Raw genomic sequence first — 25,394 nt, forward strand, 5'->3', positions numbered from 1 at the left:
GTCGGGACCAACCTATGCCACCCATCTTGTCCCACCTCTAATGTATTGACTCTGATCTACTGAGTTTGGAAGGGTAACTTTCCGAAACAAGACATTTTGTTTTATTTCTGAATCAGAACATGCCAGTGAAAGTGAAGACCACTGGGTCAAGAGCAAGAACTCCAAAGTAGAGAGACTCTTTTTCCCCCACTCTGGGCTATGGGTGGCCCCGGGGACTGGGCCTCTCCTCCCACGCGTGTGTTGCTAGCCCACCGTGACTCCACGGGCTTCACGCGCCCAGAAACAGCAGTTCACAGCACGGCGGGCTCTAAGGTTTCCAGCGGGTCCGCGACGCGCTTCCGACCCGGCCCAGTGAGGGCGCTCCTGACAGCGTCACAGACAGAGGGCGCTGCAGCCAGTTGCGCCTGTGCCTCGGGGATGGAGCACCGGGATAGGAGGCTCAGCAAGGCTATGGGGATCACCTGTGGGGAAGAGGCGGGGACAGCTGAAGCCTGAGAGAGTGAGGCCATCTGGGGAAGAGCATTCGGTGTTGGGAGTCAGAAGCCACTAGGTTGGAGGCAAGACTAGAAGACAGTTGTCAAGACCAGAAATTGTGGTGCGGTGGGTTAAGAACAGAAAGAAGCCTTCACCCCGACCCGGAAAACTCCTATTCATCCTTTACAACCCAGTTCAGAGGCCCTCTTCCCCCCTCTTTCCTGACTCACCTTCTAAACAGAACTGAAGACCCCATTTCTGCACCCCTGCAGCACCTTTTCCACACCTCTGTTCCTCCTTGTCACAATCACAATTCCCCAAGAAACAGGGAGCTCCTTGGCAGAACGTCACTAACTTTGTAAACCCAGTACCAAGCAAAATTCCTGATACACTGAAAGGACTCAGTAAATGTTTGCTGAATGACTAGCGGCCGGCAGGATACCTGTTCCTTCTCATGTGCAACCTGGACGTGGAGGGAGATGGGAGCAGCCCGAATACCATCCGACAGTGGCTGGGGGAAGTGGATCACCTGGAGGAGGGTCTCGATGCATCGAGCCTTGGGCTGTCCAGAGAACCGCTGTGGAAGAAGTGCTAAGGTCAGTGTCGGGCTAGAAGGCCAGGGGAGTGGAGAAAGGAGTCCAGGAGGAAATAGAAGTGGGAGAGTGGGAGGCAGGCGCCTGGGATCCTGAAGACTGGCCATAGACGCTGTAGAGAAGTGGTCCCTATAGGCGATCCCCAACTCACAATTCCCAGGTGTGAAGAGAAAGGGTTAGTGGTGCGCTTTGATTGGCTGGGTTAAACTGGAGGATTAATGGCAAACTGGTCACACTTTCAGCCATATGCCACCAACCCACAGGTTGGTACTCTTAAACTGAATTCACTCCTTCCGGTTTCTTCCTTAACCCTATCCATCCTTTACACTCTGCCAAGACTACTTATCTGCAAAAGCTTCTCCTTTTTGCCACCACCCTTCCCTCTGCTAGCTCAGCACTGCCCAACAGAAATATAATGTGAGCCACCCATGTAATTTAAGATTTTCTAGTACTGCATTAAAAAAGAAACAGGTGGAATGAAAAAGAAACAGATAAGAAAATAAATTTTAATCATGTTTTATCTAACCCAATATAGCTAAAATATTATTTCAACATGTAAACAATATTAAAAATTATTAGGAGGATAGTCTACGAATATTTTTGTATCATGTCTTCGAAATTCAGTGTCTAGTTTATAATCCCAGAACATCTCAGTTCAGGTACTAAATTTTGATATAAAAGTAAAATGTAGTTCTACCGAAACAAAGTTGCATTTAATGAAAAAAATTACATGGCTTCGGTTTTTAAACAAAACTTAAAAAGTACAGCTCCTCAGACACACTAGCCACACTTTAAGTGCTCAGTAGCCACATGTCGATGGCCACTGCCATTTTGGACGGCCCAGGTCTAGCTGTATTTGGCAAGCCCGAATTCTGGTCTGGCTTTCCATCTTCCACGGTCTCTCCCTCTCCTGCTCCCCCATGATCCCTCACCATGTAAAACAGTTCTCCACTGTAGTCTCAGCTGTGCCCCCACATATCATGCCTGCTCCCCCTTCTGGGCCTTGGCTAATATTCTTTCTAACAAGAATGGCCGCCTGTCCTTCACCTATCCAAGCCATAACCACCAGGCCTCCCTTGAGTATCACCTCTTCCATGAAGCCTTCTATTTTGCTCTAGTTCATTTGGACCCTGCCTTCCTTGAAGTTCTGTTGGACTTCAGTAAGGATCATGCTGTCTGACACTTCATCGGTCTGTTTCAAGTGTAGGTTTTGTCTCTCCTCCATTAGACGGGCCACTCTGGGATGGCAAGGCCTGGATCAGACATATCTCTGATTTCCCCCTACCCACAACCCCAGGAACTAAAAGAGCATAAAGCACTTTTCTTTTCAGAAAAGTGGTTGGTTGGTTCTACTCATTTGAGAAGGTAGTTTTAGGGACCTGGCGTGTGCTCACTAAATGCTCATTGATTGATTCCCTTTACGTAGGGTTGTCAGATTTAGCAAATAAAAATACAGGATACCCAGGAATAGGAATTTCAAATGAATAATGAAAAAAAATTGTATAAGTATGCCTCAAATATTGCATGGCACATACTTATACTAAAAAAAAATCCTTTATTTATCTGACATTCAAATTTGTCCTGTATTTTTATTTGCTAAACCTAGCAACCCTCCTTTCATGACCAGCTGTTGTTGCTCTCTGCTCAGCAGCCATTCCTCCTCCTTCCAGTACCAGCATCTTGAACTTCCTCCAGGGAACTCTTGTTCCTCCACTCTAGGCCAGGCTGTTTGATCGAGGCTCACTTCCCACCCTTCCCTCCAGTGCCATCCCCCAGGGAGAGCACATGAGCCAGGCCTGGGCAGAGGGCTGCTTTCCCCTGGAGAACGGTGACTGGCTCAGGGATGGCATGTGGCCTAAGATAAGCCAGCGAGAGCCCTTCCTCCCAGGCATGCGTGGGAATCACAGGCACAGAGAAACTCTCCTTCCACTCAGGTTGCTAAACTGGTAGGAAGCGAGGCTGGCACTGCTGGTGGCCAATTTGCCGCCTAGGGCTGAAAAGCTGCCTGAGAAGGAGAGCGACACAGAGGAAAGTTAAGGGCACATTGTTTTGAGTGTCTGGATCTAGCTACCCTGGGACTCCAGTTACATGAGCCAGTCATTCACCCTGTTTAGCTTAAGCCCGTGTGAGTTAGATGTCACGTACTCGTAACGGAAAGATGCCTGTCCGATCATTATAATCTCACAGTCACGCACCCAAGCATGCACAGACATCCCCTAGAGTGGAGGATGAGCCTGATAGGAGGAGGCGCAGGAGAAAAGTCAGCCCTTAGCCCCACACGTGTCCAGATCTCTGTGGCAGCCTAGGCAGGAGGCCAGGCCCACCCAGCCACGTCCCATCACGGCCTACCTGCAGCATGGCCAGCGCCCGCCAGAAAAGCTTGGAGTTTCGGATGCGGAGGTCCAACATGTAGTTTTGGAGGATCTTCCCAAGAAGCACATGGGCACCTGTACTCACGGTATTCAGCACCCACTTGGTGCTTAGCTCGTGCTGGAACTTCTAAACAGGGCACACACACGGGGGTAGGGGAAATTAGAGGACGGTAGAGCAACCGGGTGAAGAGGGCCCTAATGTCAGACAGAAATCCAGGGATCGAAAACCAGGGACCTAAATATAGACGTAATTTGTTTGACCCGCCCAGAGTTTCGATGTTCGGACAGCCGTTGGAAACCAGGACTGTCCCAGGCAAACCTGGAGGTGTCACACATTTGTGGTTTTGACCCCTAATACACAAATATCTTCTCTGAGTTCTTGCACAGAGGGGTTTTGCACTTATCAGAACTTTCCTCTTGCTCCCCGGGTACCTGACAGGGGAGGAGTGAAAGTCCTGGGATTCCTCCCACTAAACCAAAGGCTCCTTGAGAGCAGAGATGGGGTCTTATTCTGCTCCAGAGTCCCAATTTTTTTGATAATGGTTCATACATGGTTACTGATCAATACACGTTTGTTGAAAATTAATTCAATTTAACTCTTATAACAACCCAATGAAATAGGATTTTCTATCCCCATTTCTACATATGTGGAAACTAGAGATCAAAAGTAAAGAAACTTGAGGGGCGCCTGGGTGGCTCAGTCGATTAAGCATCTGACTCTTGATTTTGGCTCAGGTCATGATCTTAGGGTCGTAAGATGGAGCCCTGCATTGGGAATCTGCTGGAGATTCTTCCTCTCCCTCTCCCTTTGCCCCTCCCACCGCTTGTACTCTCTCTCTCTCTCAAATAAATAAATAAATCTTAAAAAATAAAAAGAAGTAACTTGAATAAGCTTATACAATAGTGACACGTGGAATCAGGACCTAAATCCAGGTCTTCTGATTTGTGATGAAAGCATTTCCTACTTGGCCACAATCATCCCCTGGGCGAATAAGATAACGTATGTGAAAGCATACTGAAAACTAAAACACTGTACAAACACATAGTACTGTGACTATAAACACCACTTTTCCTTAGCCCTCATCTCTTGCACTTATAACCTCTATTACTGCACTTTGCATCTGTTAGCGTAACAGGAGTCCAGGAAAGGGATGGAGGGGATTCATTAATGGGTCCTTGCCAGGCTAGGGAACTAGCTACCACTACTTCTACCTCGTTATTCTGGCATTCTAGAAATAGCAGGTAACACACACCCCTTGCAGAGGGTATACTGAAAATACTTAAGTGATTGACAAGGACATGAGTGTTGTCTAAGAACATTTGCAATGTGGGGTGCCTGGGTGGCTCAGTCGTTAAGCATCTGCCTTCGGCTCAGGTCGTGATCCCAGGGTCCTGGGATCAAGCCCTGCATCGGGCTCCCTGCTCGGCGGGAAGCCTGCTTCTCCCTCTGCCACTCTCCCTGCTTGTGTTCCCTCTCTTGCTGCCTCTCTCTCTGTCAAATAAATAAATAAAATCTTAAAAAAAAAAAAAAAGGAACATTAGCAATGATGTGGATGGAGCTAGAGACTATTATGCTAGGTGAAAGTCAGAGAAAGACAAATACCATATGATTTCACTCATACGTGCAATTTAAGAAACAAAACAAACAAAGGGAAAAGAGAGAGAGGGGCAAGCCAAGAAACAGACTTCAGCTATAGAGAACAATGGTTACCAGAGGGAAGGTAGGTGGGGGGGGGGGGCGGTGAAACAGGTGATGGGGATTCTGGAGTGCACTTGTGATGAGCACCGGGTGTTGTATGGAAATGTTGAATCGCTATATTGTACAACTGAAACTAACATTACGCTATATGTTAACTAACGGAAATTTAAATAAAAACTGGAAAAAAAAAGATACTGTGGCTCATTTGGCAAAAAAAAAAAAAAAAAGAAAAAAGGAGCGAGAGCGCACGCAGAAATCTGACCAATCAGAATGGAGCTAGTATACGGTACACAGACTGCCATGAGGGAAAGAGATCAGTCAAATCTGGGTTATATCATTTATGTCACTGACCATTATATAACCATTTATACCATGCATTATCATTAACACAGAAATATTTTAAAGTGTACATAATTTGAATCCAGACACATTCATTTTAAAGTACACATAGAGGGGCGCCTGGGTGGCTCAGTCGTTAAGCGTCTGCCTTTGGCTCAGGGCTTGATCCCAGAGTCCTGGGATCGAGCCTGGCATCGGGTTCCTTGCTCCACTGGGAGCCTGCTTCTCCCTCTCCCACTCCCCCTGCTTGTGTTCCCTCTCTCGCTGGCTGTGTCTCTCTCTGTCAAATAAATAAATAAAATCTTAAAAAAAAAAATAAAGTACACATAGAAAAAAAGGCACCAACTGTACCTAGAAAAATCCTTAAAAAGAAGAGTGCGAGAAGCACTAACCTTTCAGCTATTAAGCCCACAATAAGCCTCTATATTTAAACTGTATGGCATCATCACATCAATAGACAGACTGGTAGAACAGAACACAAAGTCCAGAAATAAACCAGTGCACATGGGAACTAAGTATCTGATCGAGAGAGCACTTAAATCACTCAGGAAAAGATGAATTTAAAAAATATGTTGAGATGGGGCGTCTGGGTGGTTGAGTCGGTGAACGTCTGCCTTTGGCTCAGGTCATGATCTCGGGGTCCAGGGATGAATCGCCGTGTGGGGCTCCCTGCTCAATGGGGAGCCTGCTTCTTCCTCTCCCCCTGCTCCTTTTCTCTCTCTTGCTCACTCTCTCTCAAAGAAATAAATAAAATCTTTAAATATATATATAAATATATATTTATACATAATAAATATATATTTATATATAGAGAGAGACAGTCAAGTAGTCACTTAGAAAAATATAAAATTGGGTTCATACCTTAACCCACACACAAGAATAAACTAATGACTTGCAGATCTAAGCGTTTTTAAAAAAAGAAAGAAAAAAGAAACCATTTTACTAGAAGAGACATATACTAGAAGAAAACACAGGTGGAGTTCCTTTACAGCCTGGTGGTAGCAGAGAGCTTTCTGTGCCTCAAGGTCCAGATTCAACAAAAAAAATGGATTAATAAGTTCTCCCCCAGAAAAATTAAAACAAAGACATTTGCATGGTTAAAACCCAAATGAAATATTTACAATATATATCAGAAAGAAAGGACTAATGCCTCTGATTTATAAAGTACTAAAAATCAGGGGCACCTGGATGGCTCAGTCAGTTAAGCGTCGCCTTCGGCTCAGGTCCTGATCCCAGGGTCCTGGCATCAAGGCCAGCGTCGTCGGGCTCCTTGCTTAGTGGGGAGCCTGCCTCTCCCTCTTCCTCTGCATGTCGCTCCCCCTGCTTGTGCTCTCCCTCTCTCTCAAATAAATAAATAATATCTTTAAATAAAAAGGAAGTACTAAAAACCAAGGGATCCTACAGATCCCAATACCATTAGAAAATGAGTATATTTCATGTGTTTACAGGAACACACAGTCCACAAAGGAAAAGATTTACTGAAGACCCTTAAGCATGTGAAAAGATGCTCAGCTAAACCCATAATAGTAAAATACGAATGAAAACCACACAGAAATAGAATTTCTCATCTATCGGATTGGCACAAATGCAAAAGCTTGAGAATGCTCTTAAAGAAGCTATAGGGAAGGGGTGCCTTGGTTTCGGCTCAGGTCCTGATCTCAGCATCATGGCATTGAGCCCCATGTTGGGCGACACACTCAGTGAAGAGTTGCTTAAGGCTCTCTCTCCCTCTGCCCCTCCCCTCCCTCAAACTAATAAATAAATAAATCTTTTTTTCAAAAAAGGAAGCTATAGGGAAGCAGGCATTTTCATATATTACTGGTATAAGAAGCAAAATGGGACAACCCCTATGACGGGGAATACTGCAGTAGCTAGCTTTTTCTTATGTATGTATTTCTCCTTTGACCCAGCTCTTCTTCTTCTAGAAATTTATCCCAAAGATACACTTCTACATTACAAAAATACATGCATATTCATTGCATCATTATTGGTAAATAGCAAAATATTAGAAACAACCAAATGTCCTACATGAGAGACTGGCCAAATAATTCTTGCACACGTACAATCACACGAATGTAAAAAATAATGAGGAAGGGTTTTATAAACCCAAGTGGAGTTATTTTCAGGATCTCTCATTAAAGCACAAAAGAATATACACAGCACACTGCGTCTTGTATACGCAAAAATTGCAAAGCACATACAAATACACACTTTTTTTTTTTGTAAAAAGAAACACAGGAATGCAAGTCAGTGACTAATAAAATTGTTTACCCACAGGGATGAGTGGAAACAGGAGGAAGGAAGAGTGAAGGGGATGGGACATCTCCTTTTTATACAGTTTGACTTTAAACCACGTTGTGTTTTACATATTCAAAGATAAAATGAGATCAAAACTGAAAAACTCTAAAATTGAAAACAAATCAAAATAAAGGAAATGAAACTATATATCATATTGATAACATAACTACGAGAGAGGGAAAAAATCTAATCCAAGTAACTTTGAACACTTTATGTATCTTTAGTGGGGTATGGTCAGGACACAAAAAGAACTGCAAAAAAATCTTGACCATTTCTTGGTAAGTTTGTTGATGATAGTGATTTCAAAACTGGTATTTACTGCAGCACTAAGCAAATGGATAAATATATTGATGATGTTGGAAATCGACATTCTCATTAAGGGAAAACAGGAAGGAGAACATATATACATTCATAAATATGTATATATATATGTACTTATGTGAAAAAAACATATACGGTTGACCCTTGAACAACAAGGGTTTGAACTGCAAATGTCCACTTATATGCGATTTTTTTCAATAAATACAGTGTGGTACTATAAATGAATTTTCTGTATGATTTTCTTAACATTTTGTTTTCTCTAGCTTATTTTATTGTAAAAATACAGCATATAATACATATAACTTTAAAAATACATGTTAATTGTGTATGTTATCAGGAAGGCTTCTGGTCAACAGTAAGCTATTAGTTAAGTTTGGGGGAGTCAAAAGTTATACGGGGATTTTCAACTGTGTGGGGTGCCAGTGCCTCTAACCCCGGTGTTGTTCAAGAGTTAACTGTATTTCCTTGTTTCTTTTTTTTTCTTTTCTTTTTTTGTTTTGAGACAGAGAGAGAGTGCACGCACAAGCAGGGAGGGGAGCAGAGGGAGAGAGAGAATCTCAAGCAGATGCCACGCTGAGCATGGAGTCGGATGGGGGGCTCAATTTCATGACCCTGAGGTCATGACCTGAACTGAAATTAAGAGTCCGACATTTAACCGACTGAGCCACCCAGGTGCCCCTGTCTTTCTACCAAAGAACTTTGCTTAGAGGCAAAGTCACTAGTAGCAGGGAGCGTACCTAGCGCCTAGGTTTCTAAATACAGCAGCCCCCACTTACCCACGGGGATAAGTTCCAGACCCCCAGTGGATGCCTGACACTGCAGATAGTATGAAGCCATAACATAGCATTTTCTTCTATACATACATACCTATGATAGAGATTAGTTCATGCATTAGGCACAGTAAGAGATTAACAACAATAAAATAGAACAATTATAACAATATATTATAATAAAAGTTATGTGAATGTGGTGTCTCAAAATATCTTATTGTACTGTATTCACCCTTCCCCTTCTTGTCATGATGCGAGATGACAAAATGGCTGCTAGATGAGATGGAGGGACGGGAATGATGTAGGCATTGTGACATAGCATTAGGCTACTACTGACCTTCTGGTGATCCGTCAGGGGGATCATCTGCTTCTGGACTACCAGTTGATTGGGGTTAATGAAACCATGGAAAGCAAAACCGTGGAGAAGGTGTGACTGCTGTACCAACCCCCAATGACAACCACCAGGGCTCCTTGAAAATTACTGATTCCAGCCAGGACTGGACCAGGGAAAGTAGAAGGTGAACCTGGGACAACATTTCTGTACTCCTACATAAATGGCTGCGGACACTATTGTACAGACACACACACACACACACACACACACACACAGACATGTAAACAATAATTAAGAGATTAAGAAACTGAAGTGGAGTGATTTTCAAGATATCTTGTTACGAAAAAACGCAAGACACAAAAGACTATAATATGCTACCCTTTTGCATAAGAGAAATGGTGATTTTTTTTCCCCAAAAGAAACACAGCAAAGAGTGTTCAAACACTAATGTGGATATGTCACAAGGACAAAGGGGCCAGGCTGAGTAAGTGCTTGTTTTGAGTATTAAAATAAATAATGACAGGAATGGATTAAAACACATTTAACAACAAAAAATTCATGAGTTTAAACAAATGTAGATGGGGTGGGGAGAGAAGGGAGAGATTTTCTTTACAGAAGAATAGCAACTAATAAATGGAGACAGATAAAAATAGAAAATCACCATTTACAAACCACCATACTAATACACTGATTGGGCCAAGAATCACCTGTGAATGCCAAAACCACTGGGTGAAAGATCACCAAGGAATAGGACGCGAAGAAATCAGACACTACCAGGGAGCCTGGGTGGCTCAGTGGTTTAAGCTTCTGCCTTCAGCTCTGCTCATGATCTCGGGCTCCTGAGATGGAGCCCCAGCTCTGGCTCCCTGCTCAGTGGGGAGTCTGCTTGTCCCTCTCCCTCCACCCCTCCCCCATCACTCATGTTCACTCTTTGTCTCTCTTCCAAATAAACAAATAAAATCTTAAAAAAAAAAAAAAAAGAAAGAAAGAAAGGGGGGCGCCTGGGTGGCGCAGTCGTTAAGCGTCTGCCTTCAGCCCAGGGCGTGATCCCAGCGTTCTGGGATCGAGCCCCACATCGGGCTCCTCTGCTATGAGCCTGCTTCTTCCTCTCCCACTCCCCCTGCTTGTGTTCCCTCTCTCGCTGGCTGTCTCTCTGTCACATAAATAAATAGAAAGAAAGAAAGAAAGAAAGAAAGAAAGAAAGAAAGAAAGAAAGAAAGAAAGAAAGAGAGAAGGAAGGCAGGAAGGCAGAAAGAAAGAAAGAAAGAAAGAAAGAAAGAAAGAAAGAAAGAAAGAAAGAAAGAAAGAAAGAAAGAAAGAAGAAAGAAAGAAAGAAATCTGACCCTACATTGGGTAAGTGATCAAACACCGATAAAGGAAGGAACTGACATCAGGCACCTCCCAATGTGACACACGGACAAAGGCACAGCCTCTATGCAGTGTACCTGCCAAAAACTTCACCTGCATATAATGAAGAAACAATCAGGCAAATCCCAGGTGAAGCACATTCTGGAAAACAATGGGTCCAGACTCCTGTACTACCAATGTCATAAAAGACACAAACTACAGCTAAAGAATGCATCTAGATTAAAGGAAACTAAAGAGACCTGATAATTAAGTACAACACATTATCTCTGATTGGATCCTGGACCTGGAAATAAAAATAATACAGGGATAATTGGGGAAATTTGAATATGGTCTGCATATTCAATAATCGTATTCACTGTCATTTTCCCTGAGTGTGATAATTATATTGTGGTTACGTGGGCAAATGTCCTTGTTCATAGGGGACACAGTAATTTGTGTCAAGTGTCATCGTATCTTCAAGTATCTTTCAAATAATTCAGAGGAAAAGAGGGATGAAGCAGGCGTGGCAAAATGTGAAAGACTGAATCTAGGGAAAAGTGTATGGGTGTTCACTGTTCTATTCTTGCAATTTTTCTGCAGGGTGGAAAATTTTTCAAAATAAAAGTGTGGGAGGAGTTTACATCAACAATATTTCTGCAACTAAAGATTTACTAATGAAAGCCTCTTTATTTCAAACAATTGCAATGTATTTAGAAAGATACAAACCAGAATCAAGCAAAAGGCAGAAGTACACACACACACACACACACACACACACAAAGATCAATAGATGTGACTATGTAAAAATGCAAATAAAATATCTCTACATCAAAAATGTAGAAATAAGAAATAGTAATAAACTGGAGAAAAATATAGAACAGGGGGGAAAAAGGCTACTGTCCTTGCTATATACACTCCCTCTTATAAATTAGTAAGTAAAAAATAAATACTCCCAAAAGAATGGGTGAATATGCCCACAAGGTATGAAGAAGTAACACAATAAAGAAAAAAATGCAATGGCCAGTCTATATCTTTAAGTGGTCAATCTCCATAGTCAAAGGAATTTGAATTGGGGGCATCTGGGTGGCTCAGTCAGTTAAGTGTCTGACTTCGGCTCAGGTCCTGATCTCAGAGTCAAGCACCTACATTGGGCTCTGCACTCAGCAGGGAGTCTGCTTCTCCCTCTCCCTCTGCCCCTCCTCCCACAAATGCACCCGCACGCGTGCTCTCTCTCTCTCAAACAAATAAAATCTTTAAAAAAAAGAATAGGAATTAAAACAACACTGAAGTGCTTTTTGTTTAGTTTTGCTTCTTTTGCTTTGCTGATTAGTAAGATCAAAAAGAACAATGCTACCCAGTATTTGAAGGATTTGGGGGTACAGCAATTTTATACTTTGTTTATAAACCTTTTAAGGTCACTTTGACAATCTGCATCAAAATGCCTTAAAATTTTACACCTTTGACCCAGTGATTCCACTTTTGGAGGTTTATCCCAGGGTTTATCCTCACAGAAGAGTCAAATACATGTAGAAGGGTGTTCAGTGCAGTATTTTGATAAAAGCCATAATTTTGAAACGATCTACAATGTCTAACAATTGAGGTGAGAGTAAACAAATTATGGTACAGCCATACAGGGGAATACTACATCAACATTAAAAATGGTGCGGCTCAGTCTTTTAAGCTCTGCCTTCAGCTCAGGTCATGATGGGGGGGGGAGCCTGCTTCTCCCTCACCTTCTACCCTTCCCCCTCCCCCTATTCACGCTCTCTCTCAAATACATAAATAAAAATATTTTTTAAAAATGATGATGTGGATATATTTGTACAAAAAGGTGTTTGTAATTTTCAATGAAGAGAAGCAAGTTAAAAACAGCATGTCAGGGATCCTGGGTGGCTCAGACAGTTGGGCATCTGCCTTCAGCTCGAGTCGTGATCCTGGGGTCCTGGGATCGAGCCCCATGTCAGGCTCCCTGCTCGGAGAATCTGCTTCTCCCTCTTCCTCTGCCCCTCCCCACCACACGTGCTCTCTCTCTCTCTCTCTCAAATAAATTAAAAAAATTTTAAAAACCCAGCATGTCAAATATAGTCCTATTTTTGTATAAATATATTTACATACGCATAAAAAAGCCTAGAGGGACATTCTCCAAAATTTGTCTAAGTGGTTTTTTTTGGAAGAAGGTTGTTATGGATACTTTTCTCCTTCTTTTGATTTCCGTATTTTCTAAAGTGTTTACAATAAAAATATAGCTATTAAAATTACAATTTTCTTTAAAAACACAGATCTTTTTCAAAAGATCACAGGTTAACATTCCCTGTTATATCCCTTATCCCTGACATGTGGTAGGTGCATAAAAAATATTTGTTGAATGAATGAATAGAAGAATCTGGCTCAACTCATGGATATGGTTGAAATTTATATTGTGCAGTGAAATAAACCATGGATGTAGAATCATAAGGCCAGGGTTCAAGTCCTGATCCCTGCTTTAGCCACGTGGCTGTGGTTACAATCCCTTAATCTCTTAGTTTCAGCTTCCTTATCTGAGATGGGGGACAAAACCTACATCCCTTAGGAGCTTGTTATGAGAAATGATATTATACATGAAATAGTTTGTAAAGTGCAGAGGCCTATGTGTATGAGGTATGATGACTATACAGTGGGACCTGGAAGTGTGAGGAGGTATCTCACACCCAGGAGGGGTCTAGACAATGTGGGTTTCATCGGAGAAGACTTCTTAGATGTGAGATGTCAAAGGAGACAACAAATGTTGAAAGTACGCCAAAAAGTAGAGATGTGACCAGTGAACACCATTTGGAAGGGAAGACAAAGATACGCATTGCAAGGAGTATGGATCCCCTGGATCGGGGGAGGGGCTTCCACTGAGTTCTGAGTGCAGGTAAGAAATCATGGCAGCTGTTGTCTGGTCGAGTCAGGAAGCTTCCTGGAGGAGGTGATCTGAATAATGGCTGAGACCACATCTCTCCAGGGCAACCCTTCAGGGCCCTGGTTGTGCCCTGTGGATGGTGGACAGGTGTCAGGTGAGAAAACGGAGGACCACAGACGTAAAATTGCTTTCTTTCTTGGGCCACAAAGCACAGCTGAACTGACACTCAGATGTCCCAATGCCCACTCCAAACTCTATAAACTGCAAAGTGCACCCAAATTGATTATTACTTCTATGATTGTTATCAGTACTTGTACTGATAATGCTTTGTCCAAGCATTACCTTCACTAGTAAATTATAATTAGTGAAAATTATAATTATAATAAATATTACAATAAATTATAATTAATGAAAACTAGTGAAATTATAATTTCATTTTATTACAGACAATATCAGTGTAGTATTGTCTGCAGTGAATTCAGCTTGGGGAACTTGCAAACATATGCTTTAAAGACTTTCGTATAGTGAGGATGACTGTAATATCGACAATGAACCTGTAACAAAGGACAAATCTGTCAGGTGATTGGTGGCCTGGCCTGTCTTTTTTGCATATTCCTGGAGAGATCTGAGCCATTGCCTTGGAAACTCTCACCAGTGACCTGGTAACACAAGAACTTGACCAGCTGGCTTTCTGGAAGTCCAACAAAGCTTTCTACCCTCCAGCCTTGAGTTTTCTAATTTCTAGAAGCCCTCCTCCTCTGAGTCCCTCAGCACAGATAATACCTTCTCATTCCCCATACCTGGATGAAGTTCCCTTCATATTCAAAGAAAAGCAGGGGCCACATGATGCTGATGATGGAGGGGAAGAGCTTCTTCAGAGGGGTCTGGAGAAAGAGAGACAGAGGGGAGTAAGGGCAGCATCTCCAGGAAGGCCTTGCTGTAACTGCCACCCCAGGTTCCCTCCTCAAGGCTGGACCCTCACCGGCAGGATCTGGCCCACGGTGCTATGTGCCAAGGCCTGGATGTTGGCAGTCTTCTCTTTCACCTGCTCCACCAGCGTCTGCACCTCCATGAGGTTGTCTAGGAGAGGGGGAGGGCACCAGAGATGAAAGGCTGGCTGTTCAGCTCTTCCTCCTATTGCCCTGGGGTCCAGTCAGGACACGTGCCCCCAGCCCTCCCTCACAGCAGGTGCCTTAAGACCCAGAAGAATGACAGTTCCCTTGAGTCACTCCACTGCCTCCGTCCGCTCACCCCACCGCTCCCGTCTTCCCTCTCACCATCCAGGGTAAAAATGAAGACCACAGTGTCAATTTCCGTGAGGGATGGCAAGATGGAAGTCAGGAAGTCCTCCTGGGAGAAGGAGCACTGGGGACCCTGGGCACAAGAAGATGGGAGTCCCCCCCATGAAGACTGGGGACTGCAGAGGGCCTCACAGGACCTCTCATACAGCGTGTTTTTATACAGATGCAAGAACTGAGGTTCAAGAGGTAAAGTGTTTTGCCCAAGATGATGCAGCAAGTTGAGGGAAGAGCACTGGACTAGAGCCAGCTTTAGAGGGTGAATCAGAGCCTTCCACCCTCCCTGTGCTGCCCCAAAGCCTCCCAACCTCGAACTCATATTCCCTTCTCTGGACTGTCTACCCTGTTATACTCCCCCACCTGTCTCCACCTCCCCTGAAGTCCCACTCTCTGCACACCAGTCACCTTCACAACCTCCCCCATGTCCCGTCATCCTCCCACCTGGTTGATGAGCTCAGCCTTCTGGCTAAACATATCACTGTGATCACCAATGAGAAAGCCACGGACGTCTCGGAAGTCTGGAAGGTTTAAGGACAGGGAGAAAGGAGTGATGGGCTTTACAGGAAAGAAAGATTCTAGGCTTGGGGGGATGTGAATGGGGCTTGGAGGAAAGTGGCAAGTGGGGTGTGGGATGAGGTGTCACACACATGGGAAGCCACAGCTAAGCAGGACTGGGAATTGAGGGATCAAGAAGGCTTGAATAGGGGTTCAAAGGAAGGAGCGCTTGACTGAAATGCCTATTCCGATAGGACAGGATGGCCACTGAATGAAGAACCCCTATGGGTTGGGAGTAGGAAATCGGTTTGGATCAGGAGGAACCAGGAAGAAAGTCTGGACCGGGGTCCCACCAGCACCGAAGGTGTGGATGCACTCTACTCCATCCATGATGGCAATGATGCCAAGGGTCTGCCAGCCAACCAGGTACACTCGGCCTTTTTTCTCCAGGCTGAGAACGGGCCAGAGGTCAGGACACGAGAGGAGAGATCACAACGAAAAAAGACCAGGGATCAGAGAAAGATGCATACGGCAGAGCACAGGTGTAAACCAACAGGAAGGAAGCCCCTCCACCATGCAGACCTGCTCCCCTCACTCTGTTACGTGACTTGTAGAGTCTTTGCTACTCTCGGGACATTCCTCGTCCACACCACCTCCCCCCGCCAAACACCTCCCCCCTCCCCCCTTTCCACACACCTGGTGCTGGCTTGTTTCATCAGGGCAGCAATCTTAGGGCTTTGACTATAGGTCACCTTGTGAGCCCGCTCAAACGTCCGCAGGATTTCCAGAAGGCACCTGGGAGAAAGGCCACGGGCTCCCGGGGTGGGCCCAGTGCCCCCTCAGAAAGCATGGCTACCCACCCCTGCCCAGGGGAAGGCACAATTCCCTTAAAATTAAGTTCTGCTGGTCCTTAGTGGAGGTGCAGTGAGTATTATTAGAATGCATTTCAGAGGATAGAAAGGTCTTCAGTGAGCAGAACACAAAGAGCAGACAGAGGGATAAGGACATTAAGAGAGCAGTGGGAAGAGGATGGCATCAGAGTGGATGATGAGGTAAGTGGGGATTCTGGGAGCAAGGCCAGAGACCCCGGTAAGGGAAGCAGGCCCCCAGCAGAAGGAGCTCCTCCTGCATGACCTGGACCATCCCCAAAATCAAAGACTCTCCGAAACTAGGTTAGCTTTGGATGGCCCAGCTGGGCTCAGGATTAGGTGGCCCAGGTGGACACGGAGATTAGCGGGACCCGAGGAATCCAGGGGCCACTGGAAACAATCAAGACTCTGCGTGGTAGGAACCCCAGGCTAGCTCTTTGCCCAAGGGGACGTGGTGGGGCCTCCATCTTGCTGCCATTAACCTGTCTCTGTGTCTGGACTTGCCATCCCCCAACCTGTAGCAACCCCCTCCCTGCCTGACTCTGATCTCTCTCTTGTCCAGATCCTCCCTACCTCTGAGACGCGGCGATGCCCCGGTCCACAGTCTTATGGGCTGCCAGTAGCAGGGTTTCCAGCAGGATCTTGGTCGCGCTTCCACCTTTCATCCGGGATGAGCCACTGAGGCCCTCGGGCTGAGGAGGTGATGACACCGAGGAGGAATTGGGAGAGGAAGGAGGATCCTGGAGTTCACTAAAATTAGTGGCTGCTGGGCACGCACTCTGGTTGGTGGCCCCTGGCACGGAGTCCGGTTAGTGACTCCTGGCATGGAGTCTGGTTAGAGGCCACTGGGCTTGCATTCGGCAGGACTGGTGGTGCCCAGGGCGCTATGAGCAGTGCTGGGTTGAGGGCTTCACTGAGACAAGAAGAGAGAGGGTAAGGGCCACCTCTGGTCATTTCTATGGTACATTCAGGACTCTAAGGAGGAAGCCACAGCGATTGGGTGTCCTGTTAGCAAGAGATAAGTGTTTTTTGGAGAGGGTTTTTTGTTTTGTTTTCCAAGAAGTTTCTCCCCACCCAACCCCCCATTTTTTTAATAGCAGTTTGTCAATCTGAACACCCCATTTCATGTCCTTTGGACAGACCAATGAAGCAGCCGTTGTAATGGATAGGGATGTAACACGACACACTGAGCATAAAGAGATTCCTGCACAAAGAATGATCAAAGCAGTGTCTGAGAAAAGGAGATTAAACGTAAACAACTGCAGACAGGACAGATGAGCGCCTAAGAGCTGAAAAACACGGACCTCACACGGGGTGGCTGGCTTCCTACCTCACAGAGGGAAGAGCAAGGAGAGTGTCACAGACGTGCCCCCCACTGGCACAGAGGGCCAGGGGCAGGCTCTGGGCTCAGGCCCTTGGCAAGTCAAAATGAGGGTAGACCATGCTCGTGCCCCAGTGCCGCGCGTCCTCACTCCAGAGAAAAAGGCGCAGGAGCACCAGAGGCTTGGGAGACCCACCCAGGTTTGGAGAGGATTGAAAGGCAGAAGAAGAAACCGCATCCCATTGTTTAAAGCCCGCCTTTGAAAGTAAAACATAAGAGAAACAGAAAGCAATTCTGTTTCCATTCAATACTCTACTCACAGATACAAAAGAGGTTCTTCAAACAGGAAACCTACCCTAGACGAGTTAGGTGTTTAATGATTGCAGATTTAGGAGACAGGGTCAGGATGGAAATAGGACATCTTAAGGAGAACGAGGAAATGGGAAAATAGGGTTTGCTTTAGGACTTTTTAGTTGACACACAATGCCAGGAATTCAGACAAGATGTAACAAAATCAGAGGCATCTGGGAGGTGGCAAGCGTTCCCCAGGTGGGGGTGGGGAGGCTCCTACCCCAATCGCAGGATTGAGCACAAAAGCTTCCTGTTTCTCTTGCAGTTTCTGCATCCGCTCTGCTATTTGTCGGAATGTGGAACTCCAGTCTTCAATGGGGTCATTTCTGGGGCCCACAGACAGAGAGGTGGGGAGATGGTGAGGATCTAAAGGAAGGGCCTCAGATGGGGGTCCGGATCAAAGACCACATTGGGATTGGGGTCTAACGTCAACGATCTTCTAGAGCTGTGCTTTGGGGCTCACAGAGACAGCGTGTCCCTAAACCCCAAGGACAAGGGTTAGTAAAAATTTCAGCAATTGAATCCCAGAGCAAAGCCAACACTCAAGTTTAAAGCTCCAGCCTGAGACCAGAACTTTCTGGTATCCTGGTCCTTGCCCATGTCCCACTGCCATGGCCATACTACCCACAAGTCTCTGTAGACCCCTGGAGGAGTACCTATCATCAGAATGTTAAAACTGCCACTTTATTTTCAGTCTTAAGGTCCATCAGAAGCCCTTCGCATTCCTGGAAATATATTCTGGCCAGCTCCCCAAATAGTGAACCCCTCCCTACCCGAGGGAGGGACAACAGTTCCTACTGAAGGAATACAACCACAAGGTATGAAGCATAGCTCCTAATAGCTGGCAAACAGCTCCTGGATACATTAATCATGAACAAAACAATGTGCTAAGGGGACAAGAGAACAACAGTCCTGTGACCTGCTTGGGTGCAACCAAGGAATCTCAAAGAGTGGGGATCTTCTGTAGTTGACCTCCCCTGGTCAACTCTGCTGGGGGACACTTAGCGAATCACCCACTGTGGCAGGAGCTCAAAGACTTACCTCTGTATAAGGCCTCCCTAACCTCCCCTTATCATCCCATCCCTGCAAAATCTCTCCCCCTTCTTGAACTATTTTTATATTTTGTAATCTGCATTTCCTCGAGGGCAAACAAGTTTCACATATTACATGCCCATCGTGTAAAGTGTTTCCTGTCATTTGTCCTCAAACTACTTCTGAAAGTCCCTAGAGACCTAAGCAGAGCGAGGAGCCAGTGTTCATTGTGTGGTTTAAAACTGAGGTTCCCAAACTTGGCTAGTCATCAAAATCACCTGGGGAGTTTTGTGTTTTTTTTTAAACTACCCATTTCTGGGTACCACGCCCACCCTGAGAGTCGGCTTCAGGAGTTCTGGATTGGAGCCCAAGAATCTGTATTTTTAAAATGCTTCCCAGACGACTCTGAAGATCAGCCAAGTTGGGGAGCCACTGATTTAAGAACAACTGGAAGATCTCCACGCCCACATTGTTTGAAATCCTTCATTTCACTTAGTCACAGTGCCCGAAATTAGCATCCCCTGCCGCAGAGACATTTTTGGTGAAGGAGAGTCCTCCATTAAAAGGAGCAGGGTTAAAAGTATCTCAGACCCATTTATATCCTCGCATGAATTACACTACAAGCCTGGAATCTGGGAGTTGAGAAAAGGAGCTCAGAAAGCACCCGGCTGCCCCTCCCCTCCAAGACCACCACTGACTGTGCAAAGCTGCTCTTGAGGAACCAGCAAGCCTTCACTGGGATACTCCAGCGACAGGAAGCCTTCAGCTTCGTCAGGAGGCCCACTCCAATGGGAAGTTAGCAGAGTGCCCCAAACCTGGCTATGGACCAGCATCTCCAGGGATGTTTTCAAAAAATAGATATTTCAGGGCCTTACCCCAAAGCGACAACATCAGAGCTCTCACGCAAGGGGCTAAGAATCTAGTTTCTTATTGCTTTAACACTCCCAAGGCCACACAGCCACAGAACCACCCCTGAGCACCACTGATTTCATATGCTGACCTTCTCTGAGGTCAAAGTGGCCATCTACACAGACAATTAGGCGGAGGACATTGGGTGGCACAGAGTTTTCAGGAAAGGGGTGTTAACAGGGTGGGGGTTTGAGTAGCCAGAACGGACCAAAGGGGTGCCTGGAATGACAAAGGAGAATGGGTGCTAAAATAAGGGTGCTGGGCAAAGGGAGTCAGAGGTCAGTTATCACCTACTGCTCCTTTGAAAAGACGCTCATCTTTGTGGCATGCATTTTCCTGACCCTATTCTATCTACTGGCCCTTGTTTTCCTTGTCTCTTCACTTCCTGTTTTAAATGTATGGTTTCTGGTATTTTACGTGGCCTTTGTAAGCTGCTTTTAATCCCTTCCGAAATAAGAGAATAAATCGACCAACCGAACAAACAAAAAAACAAAACAAAAAAACCCAAAACGAAAACTTCATAAGCTTAGGGACAATCAATATTTAATATTCTGAGATGTGGTGAATAAGACCATCTCCAGCGTGCCCTCCCCTTTGTGGTCGTACTGTAGATTTTGACAGGTTTCCTCTCCGCCTCCCCCAGGGCTGGGGCCGCTCACTGCCTTTTATTAGAGCCGGCTCACCTGGCCATGTTCACGGGGTTGAAACCAACCAGGACCGGCAAGAAGATGGCGGGGTTGTCCATGCAGTAGTCCATCTGGCCTGCCACAAAGGGAGCCTGATGGTAGGGGGAGAAGAGGGACATGATGAGAGGGGTTACTCTAGTGTGGCCCGAGGCCCAGGAGCATCAGAATCCCCCAGAATGCTTGGTAGAAATGCATATTCCCAGGCCCAGGTAAGATCCACTGGATCTGCATCTGAAGGGGAAAGCCCCAGGCCTGTATTTTTAACAAGTTCCCCCAAGGAAATCCTCCGCATGGTAAAAAACTACTGAACTAAATTGTACGATCCTTAAGGTCAGCGTCCTGCCCTCCTCGTGTGCCTCCTTCCACATCTAGCGCTGCTGGACTTGTTTCCGCTTAGTGAATTGTTAGAATCAGTGGTGAGAGAAAATTGGGGTCAGCAAGTCTGGTGCTTCTCAAACCGACGACTGGGAATCTTGTTAAAATGCAGATTCAGACTCAGTAGGTCTGGTGGGGAGCCTGAGATTCTGCATTTCTAGCAAATCTTGGGAAATACTGATGTTGCTACGTAAGGACCATGCTTAAGTAGCAAAGGACTGGTCCAGGGGTCAGCTTTTTCTGTAAAGAGCTAGAAAATAAATGTTTTAGGCTTTGGGGGCCCTATGAACTCTGTGTAATACTCAACCCTACCGTTGTAGCATGAAGTGGCCATAGCTATTATGTAAACACAAATGTCTGTGTCTCAATAAAACTTTATTTACAACAACAGGCAGTGGCAGGATTGACCTGTCAGTGTAGTTTGCTGACCCTGGGACTAGTCCATCTACCTTGGTTGCTGAATGGATTGATACCCAGGTATTCTGAAATAGGATCCTTTTCCTGCTGTTCCACATTCATACAACTAGATCTCAATTAGTGAGAGTAAAATCAAAATTTCTTGTGCTAACCCTTTTTGTCTTCTAGCACCCACTTCATCAATCTATTTTCCATGCTATTCTGTTCCCACCCACTTCCTCCCTGCAAAATGGATCCACCCAGCCTGTCTTCACACTCACAGAGAGTCCCACCGAAATGCCAATGACAATCACCCTCTTCTTCCCAGCAGCCACCTAGGAGAGGAGGGTGGGTGAGACCGTGCCACCAGGAGGATTCTAGGTTACAAACCTATTGCGTGGGGATGTTAGGATCAGGACTGGGGGAGGGAACGGGCTTTGGCTGGATGGGGACTTTTGTGTCCTCGTGAGAAGGAACAGACAGAGGTGTCTGGTTGACTATCTGTGGAAAACACAGACCTTCTTCAGTTCCTCAATCCCGTGCAGGGCACTGTCTTCTGTCCCCTCCCTAGATGCCACCACAGACCTGAGAGGACAGACTCAAGGTTAGTGGCACTGATTTGGAAGCAGAAGCCTACGGCATACTAGGGCAGAGAAGGGGATACCTTGAGAGAAGGGAATGAAGGGAAAGCTATCACTGATTGAACACCTAGTATTTGCTAGACACCATGATAGACGCTCTATAGGGCTGAAAAACTCCAATACCTACAAGGGCCAATCAGGTAACAGGAGTGAAGTGGGCCAAGTGTAAGACAATAAGAAATGACGCGGACCAAAGCAAGCGGAACACAGTCTGCGCCTGAAAGCCTTAAAATTACATTTCCAAAAAAACACTATCCAGGCCAAACAAAATGTTCATAGGCCAACTTGGCTTACCAGTCACCCCCTGCAATGAGGTAGGTGTAAAGAGGTTTCTGTCCTAGACCTTTCATCAGCTGGTTGAAGGAGACCTGTCAGGGGGGAAGGATATGAAGTAGTGATGATAATGAAGGGAGCGATTCTCTTGGATTTTTGACACCTCGAGGGTAGAGGCTGTATAAGGGTACGTGGGCAGTGCTTAAGCCAGTACTGCTTGGAATTTGGCACTTAAAGTGCTACTTGCAGGTGACGAATCGGGGGTATATGGGATGTAGAGACACGGGCAATAGGCTGAGGCGAGCTCTGAGGGGCTCAGTGGGTTCCGAAGATACAGGGGCTCCATGGTGAGATCTAGCTTTGGGAGGAGAGGGAGGCAGGGCTAGAGGGGCCACCTAGGAGCTTAGCTATGATGAGCTTTCTGGTCCTGAGGGTCACCCTGAGAAGGCAGAGGGGGGAAATCAGGGATCAGGGTACTCACCGACATGAGAAATGCCATCCTGCCAGAGTTGCCCCCTCCACTCAGCACCACCAGCCCCCCCTCAGGCTCCTGAGAAAGAAAAACTGCCTCTGTCGCCAGGGCCTGGCTCAGGTTGGGAGAAGCATATTCTTTCTTTGTCAGTAGCAGAAGAGCAACTGGGGAGACTTCTTAACCCTCTTCTTATGACAGAAGGGAACAGAACATAGGCGGTCTGGTGTTGCAGAAAGAGCCCTGGATCTGAGAATGAAACTACCGTCTGACTCCTAACTCTGGCTTAGCTGCTTACTCAAACCCTGACTTATTCCAGAAAGGACTGAGAGCAGCTTTGTCATCAACCAATGAATCAATAAAAAATGGCGCTACCCAGCAATTATTAGCTGGATATATTTGGGCAAGCTGCTGTGATTAGCCTTTGTTTTCCTATCTGACAAAAAAAACCCAAACAAACAGACAATCACACCAATTTCACAGGTTTTTGCAAAGGTAATGAGTGTGAAAGCACAATGTCAATTATAGAGTATTATGCAGATAATAGTTATTATAATTACTGTTGATTAATAAGATGACAATAAAGATCCCAGAGGGAGGACTGGGAGAAGGGAGAATGGAGATGGAGCAAAATGAGAAGTAGAGGCCAAGAAAAGAGAAAGGTGGAAGGAAGAGAAGTTCGGGAGGGGAGCAGATGGAGAGTCCGTACCTTCAGCACCTCCTGAACTTTGCCAGCCACCTGTACCATGGTGGTCAGAACAGATTCACTATATAGTCGCTGTAGGGAATAGGAAGGAATCAGAAGCCAAGAAAAGGACAGTAGATCTGGGGCGGGCGTGGGCAGGGAGGAAAGAATGGTGGGGTGGAGGGACTCTCAGATCTCAAACGTTAAGGACCATGGTCTGAGAGAGCAGAGCTTAAGGTGTGGTTGGAGTTGGCATCTTTATTTTCAGTGTCCAGGGGATGGGTCTGGGTCACCTGGTATGTGGGCATGACTTGCCCCTCCTCCTGGAAGATCTCAGCATCACACTGCCCCAGCAATCGAACAATTTGCTCAGCATCCGCTTTGTCCAGGTCCTGGGTCAGTGGGTTTGACTTCTCTGTGATAGGCAGGGCTGCCTCATACCCAGACAACTAGAGGGAAGGGGGCACAAGGATACAGGCAGGAAGCCAAAGCCTCATTCATGCCTGCTGATCTGGAGGTGGGAGTGGCAGCAGGCACAAGGTTTGGACACACACACACACACACACACCCCAAGGATTTAGCCTGCACTTGGTACTCTGGGCCTCATAGGGGGAAAAGATCAGGAAGGAAGATAGGAAGGAGGGGAGGGAGAGTACAAACCCAGGGGGGAGGGAAGTACAGATGAGAAATGATTCTAGGAATCAGTGCAGAAGACCAAAATGGAGAAGGGGGTCTCACCTCCCACTTGCCAGGCTCTGGGGTCTCAATCACATGTTGAAACCGTTTTGTGCCCGGCATGGTCGCACACTGTGGACACCCTGTCGTGTCTGCCTCTTCAGCCACACAAACCCTTCTGTTGCGCTAACTCTACTTCCAGCTGGCAGGGCCTTATCTGAGCCACAGTGATGATTAACCCAAGTACCCCGGCCTGAGCACCACCCCCTCTAAGCACCTCTTCCTGCACCCTTTCCTGGTCAGTAGGTCCCCAGCCCTCTGGTCACCCCAGGGGAGCTCCTGGGGTCCCTCTGTCCTTCTTTGCACGTATGCAGACTGCCCAGCCTCTGCTTTGCCCCCAAAGGGGAAAATCTGAGGTTCATTACTCTTAACTTTTGGACACAATGACCTCTTCTCTGGAGGGCCTGGAGCCTGGAAGTGCAGAATAATACCAGGCCCAGGACAGTGAGAATCCCTGAGCAAGAGTGCTCTGGGACCAGGATGCATCAGGAGGCCAGAGATCAGGGTCCTCAGGGACAGCAGAGGTCAGAGGACCTGGGCCATGGCTTGATCACATGCCCAGAGCACACAGTCCTCCCTGCTCCTCTTGCTCCATTTCACTCTTTCATCTCAGAAGGAAGGCAACAGAAGCTTTGGAGCCCCAGGGGGGCACATGCTGAACCGAATATTACAGGAAAAAGTGCCACAGAAATAGAAATGCTGCAATGAGAATTAGAAACCAAAGTATCTGCCCTAAATACAACATGAGCCAACATTTACTTACACCGAACAATGCACTTTTCACATACAGTATCTCATTGAGTACATCAACACTAAGAAGATGATACTGACACCCTCATTTTTCAGATGGTGAAACTAAGGCTCAGAGAAGTTAGGTCATTGCTGAAAATCACACAGTTGACAGAATGGGGACTCACACCCAGGTTGTTACTCCAGATATCATGAAAATAACTTAAGGATTTATATGTTTGTTAAATGAGTGAAGTAACTAACTAACAGACTGGTGCAAATTAATGATAATCCCTCACTCACACAGCGTCATAAGATTTATAAAGACATTCCCCAACATTGTCTCATTGGATCCTGCCAGCAGCCCTATGAGGTTCCGGACGCTCTGATTTTAGGAAACCCAACACTGAGATGACCAATTTCTCCACGGCAGGCAGTAACCGGTTGGCAGAGCTAAGACAAGAACCATAGGTCGCTGCTCTTTAGATTTTCCCCTTATAAACCCAGCAGTCTTAATCGCTCTATCTCCAGCTTTTCACATCCCCAAGCACATAGGTGACGCTCAATAAATATTTGTTTAATAAATTAAAGAATGAATGAGAGCGAAGAGAATCAATATCAGATTATGAATGGGGAAGAGATTTAAAAGCTGACGCAGTCTACAAGTAGAAGATTGTTAAAACAATGATCTCCGCCACTCTG

General features: G+C 45.9%; 1 protein-coding gene across 4 annotated transcripts; it reads right to left on the reverse strand.

Moving 5' to 3' along the window:
* Nucleotides 1–78: 78 nt before the first annotated feature.
* Nucleotides 79–24,118, reverse strand: GCKR (glucokinase regulator). 4 transcript variants are annotated; one of them, XM_026521049.4, is made up of 19 exons: nt 23,967–24,118; nt 23,522–23,677; nt 23,253–23,321; nt 22,556–22,624; nt 22,096–22,169; nt 21,679–21,745; nt 21,442–21,495; nt 20,387–20,481; nt 17,983–18,088; nt 16,664–16,782; nt 15,918–16,016; nt 15,575–15,672; nt 15,168–15,244; nt 14,706–14,802; nt 14,411–14,508; nt 14,229–14,312; nt 3,417–3,566; nt 917–1,051; nt 79–461 (listed from the first exon to the last, which is right to left on the reverse strand). In XM_026521049.4, the coding sequence occupies exons 1-19, from the start codon at nt 24,024–24,026 to the stop codon at nt 291–293; spliced, it is 1,878 nt and encodes a 625-aa protein (XP_026376834.1). In that variant the 5' UTR covers nt 24,027–24,118; the 3' UTR covers nt 79–290. The 4 variants fall into 4 exon arrangements, with proteins under 4 accessions (XP_026376834.1, XP_026376841.1, XP_048078720.2 ...); XM_026521056.4 differs by having other exon boundaries at nt 15,581–15,672; nt 23,967–24,113; XM_048222763.2 differs by adding an exon at nt 8,873–8,963 and having other exon boundaries at nt 79–1,051; nt 23,967–24,113.
* Nucleotides 24,119–25,394: the final 1,276 nt, after the last annotated feature.

Source organism: Ursus arctos, unplaced genomic scaffold (assembly GCF_023065955.2).
Source record: "Ursus arctos isolate Adak ecotype North America unplaced genomic scaffold, UrsArc2.0 scaffold_8, whole genome shotgun sequence".
NCBI lineage: Eukaryota > Metazoa > Chordata > Mammalia > Carnivora > Ursidae > Ursus > Ursus arctos.

Coding starts and splice junctions, on each gene's coding strand:
- GCKR (XM_026521049.4), bottom strand. CDS start 24,026: ATGCCGGGCACAAAACGGTTTCAACATGTGATTGAGACCCCAGAGCCT. Junction 14,313..14,410: donor CCGTGGGCCAGATCCTGCCG/GTGAGGGTCCAG, acceptor CTCTTTCTCCAG/ACCCCTCTGAAGAAGCTCTT. Junction 3,567..14,228: donor ATGAAGGGAACTTCATCCAG/GTATGGGGAATG, acceptor TGCCCTGTTTAG/AAGTTCCAGCACGAGCTAAG.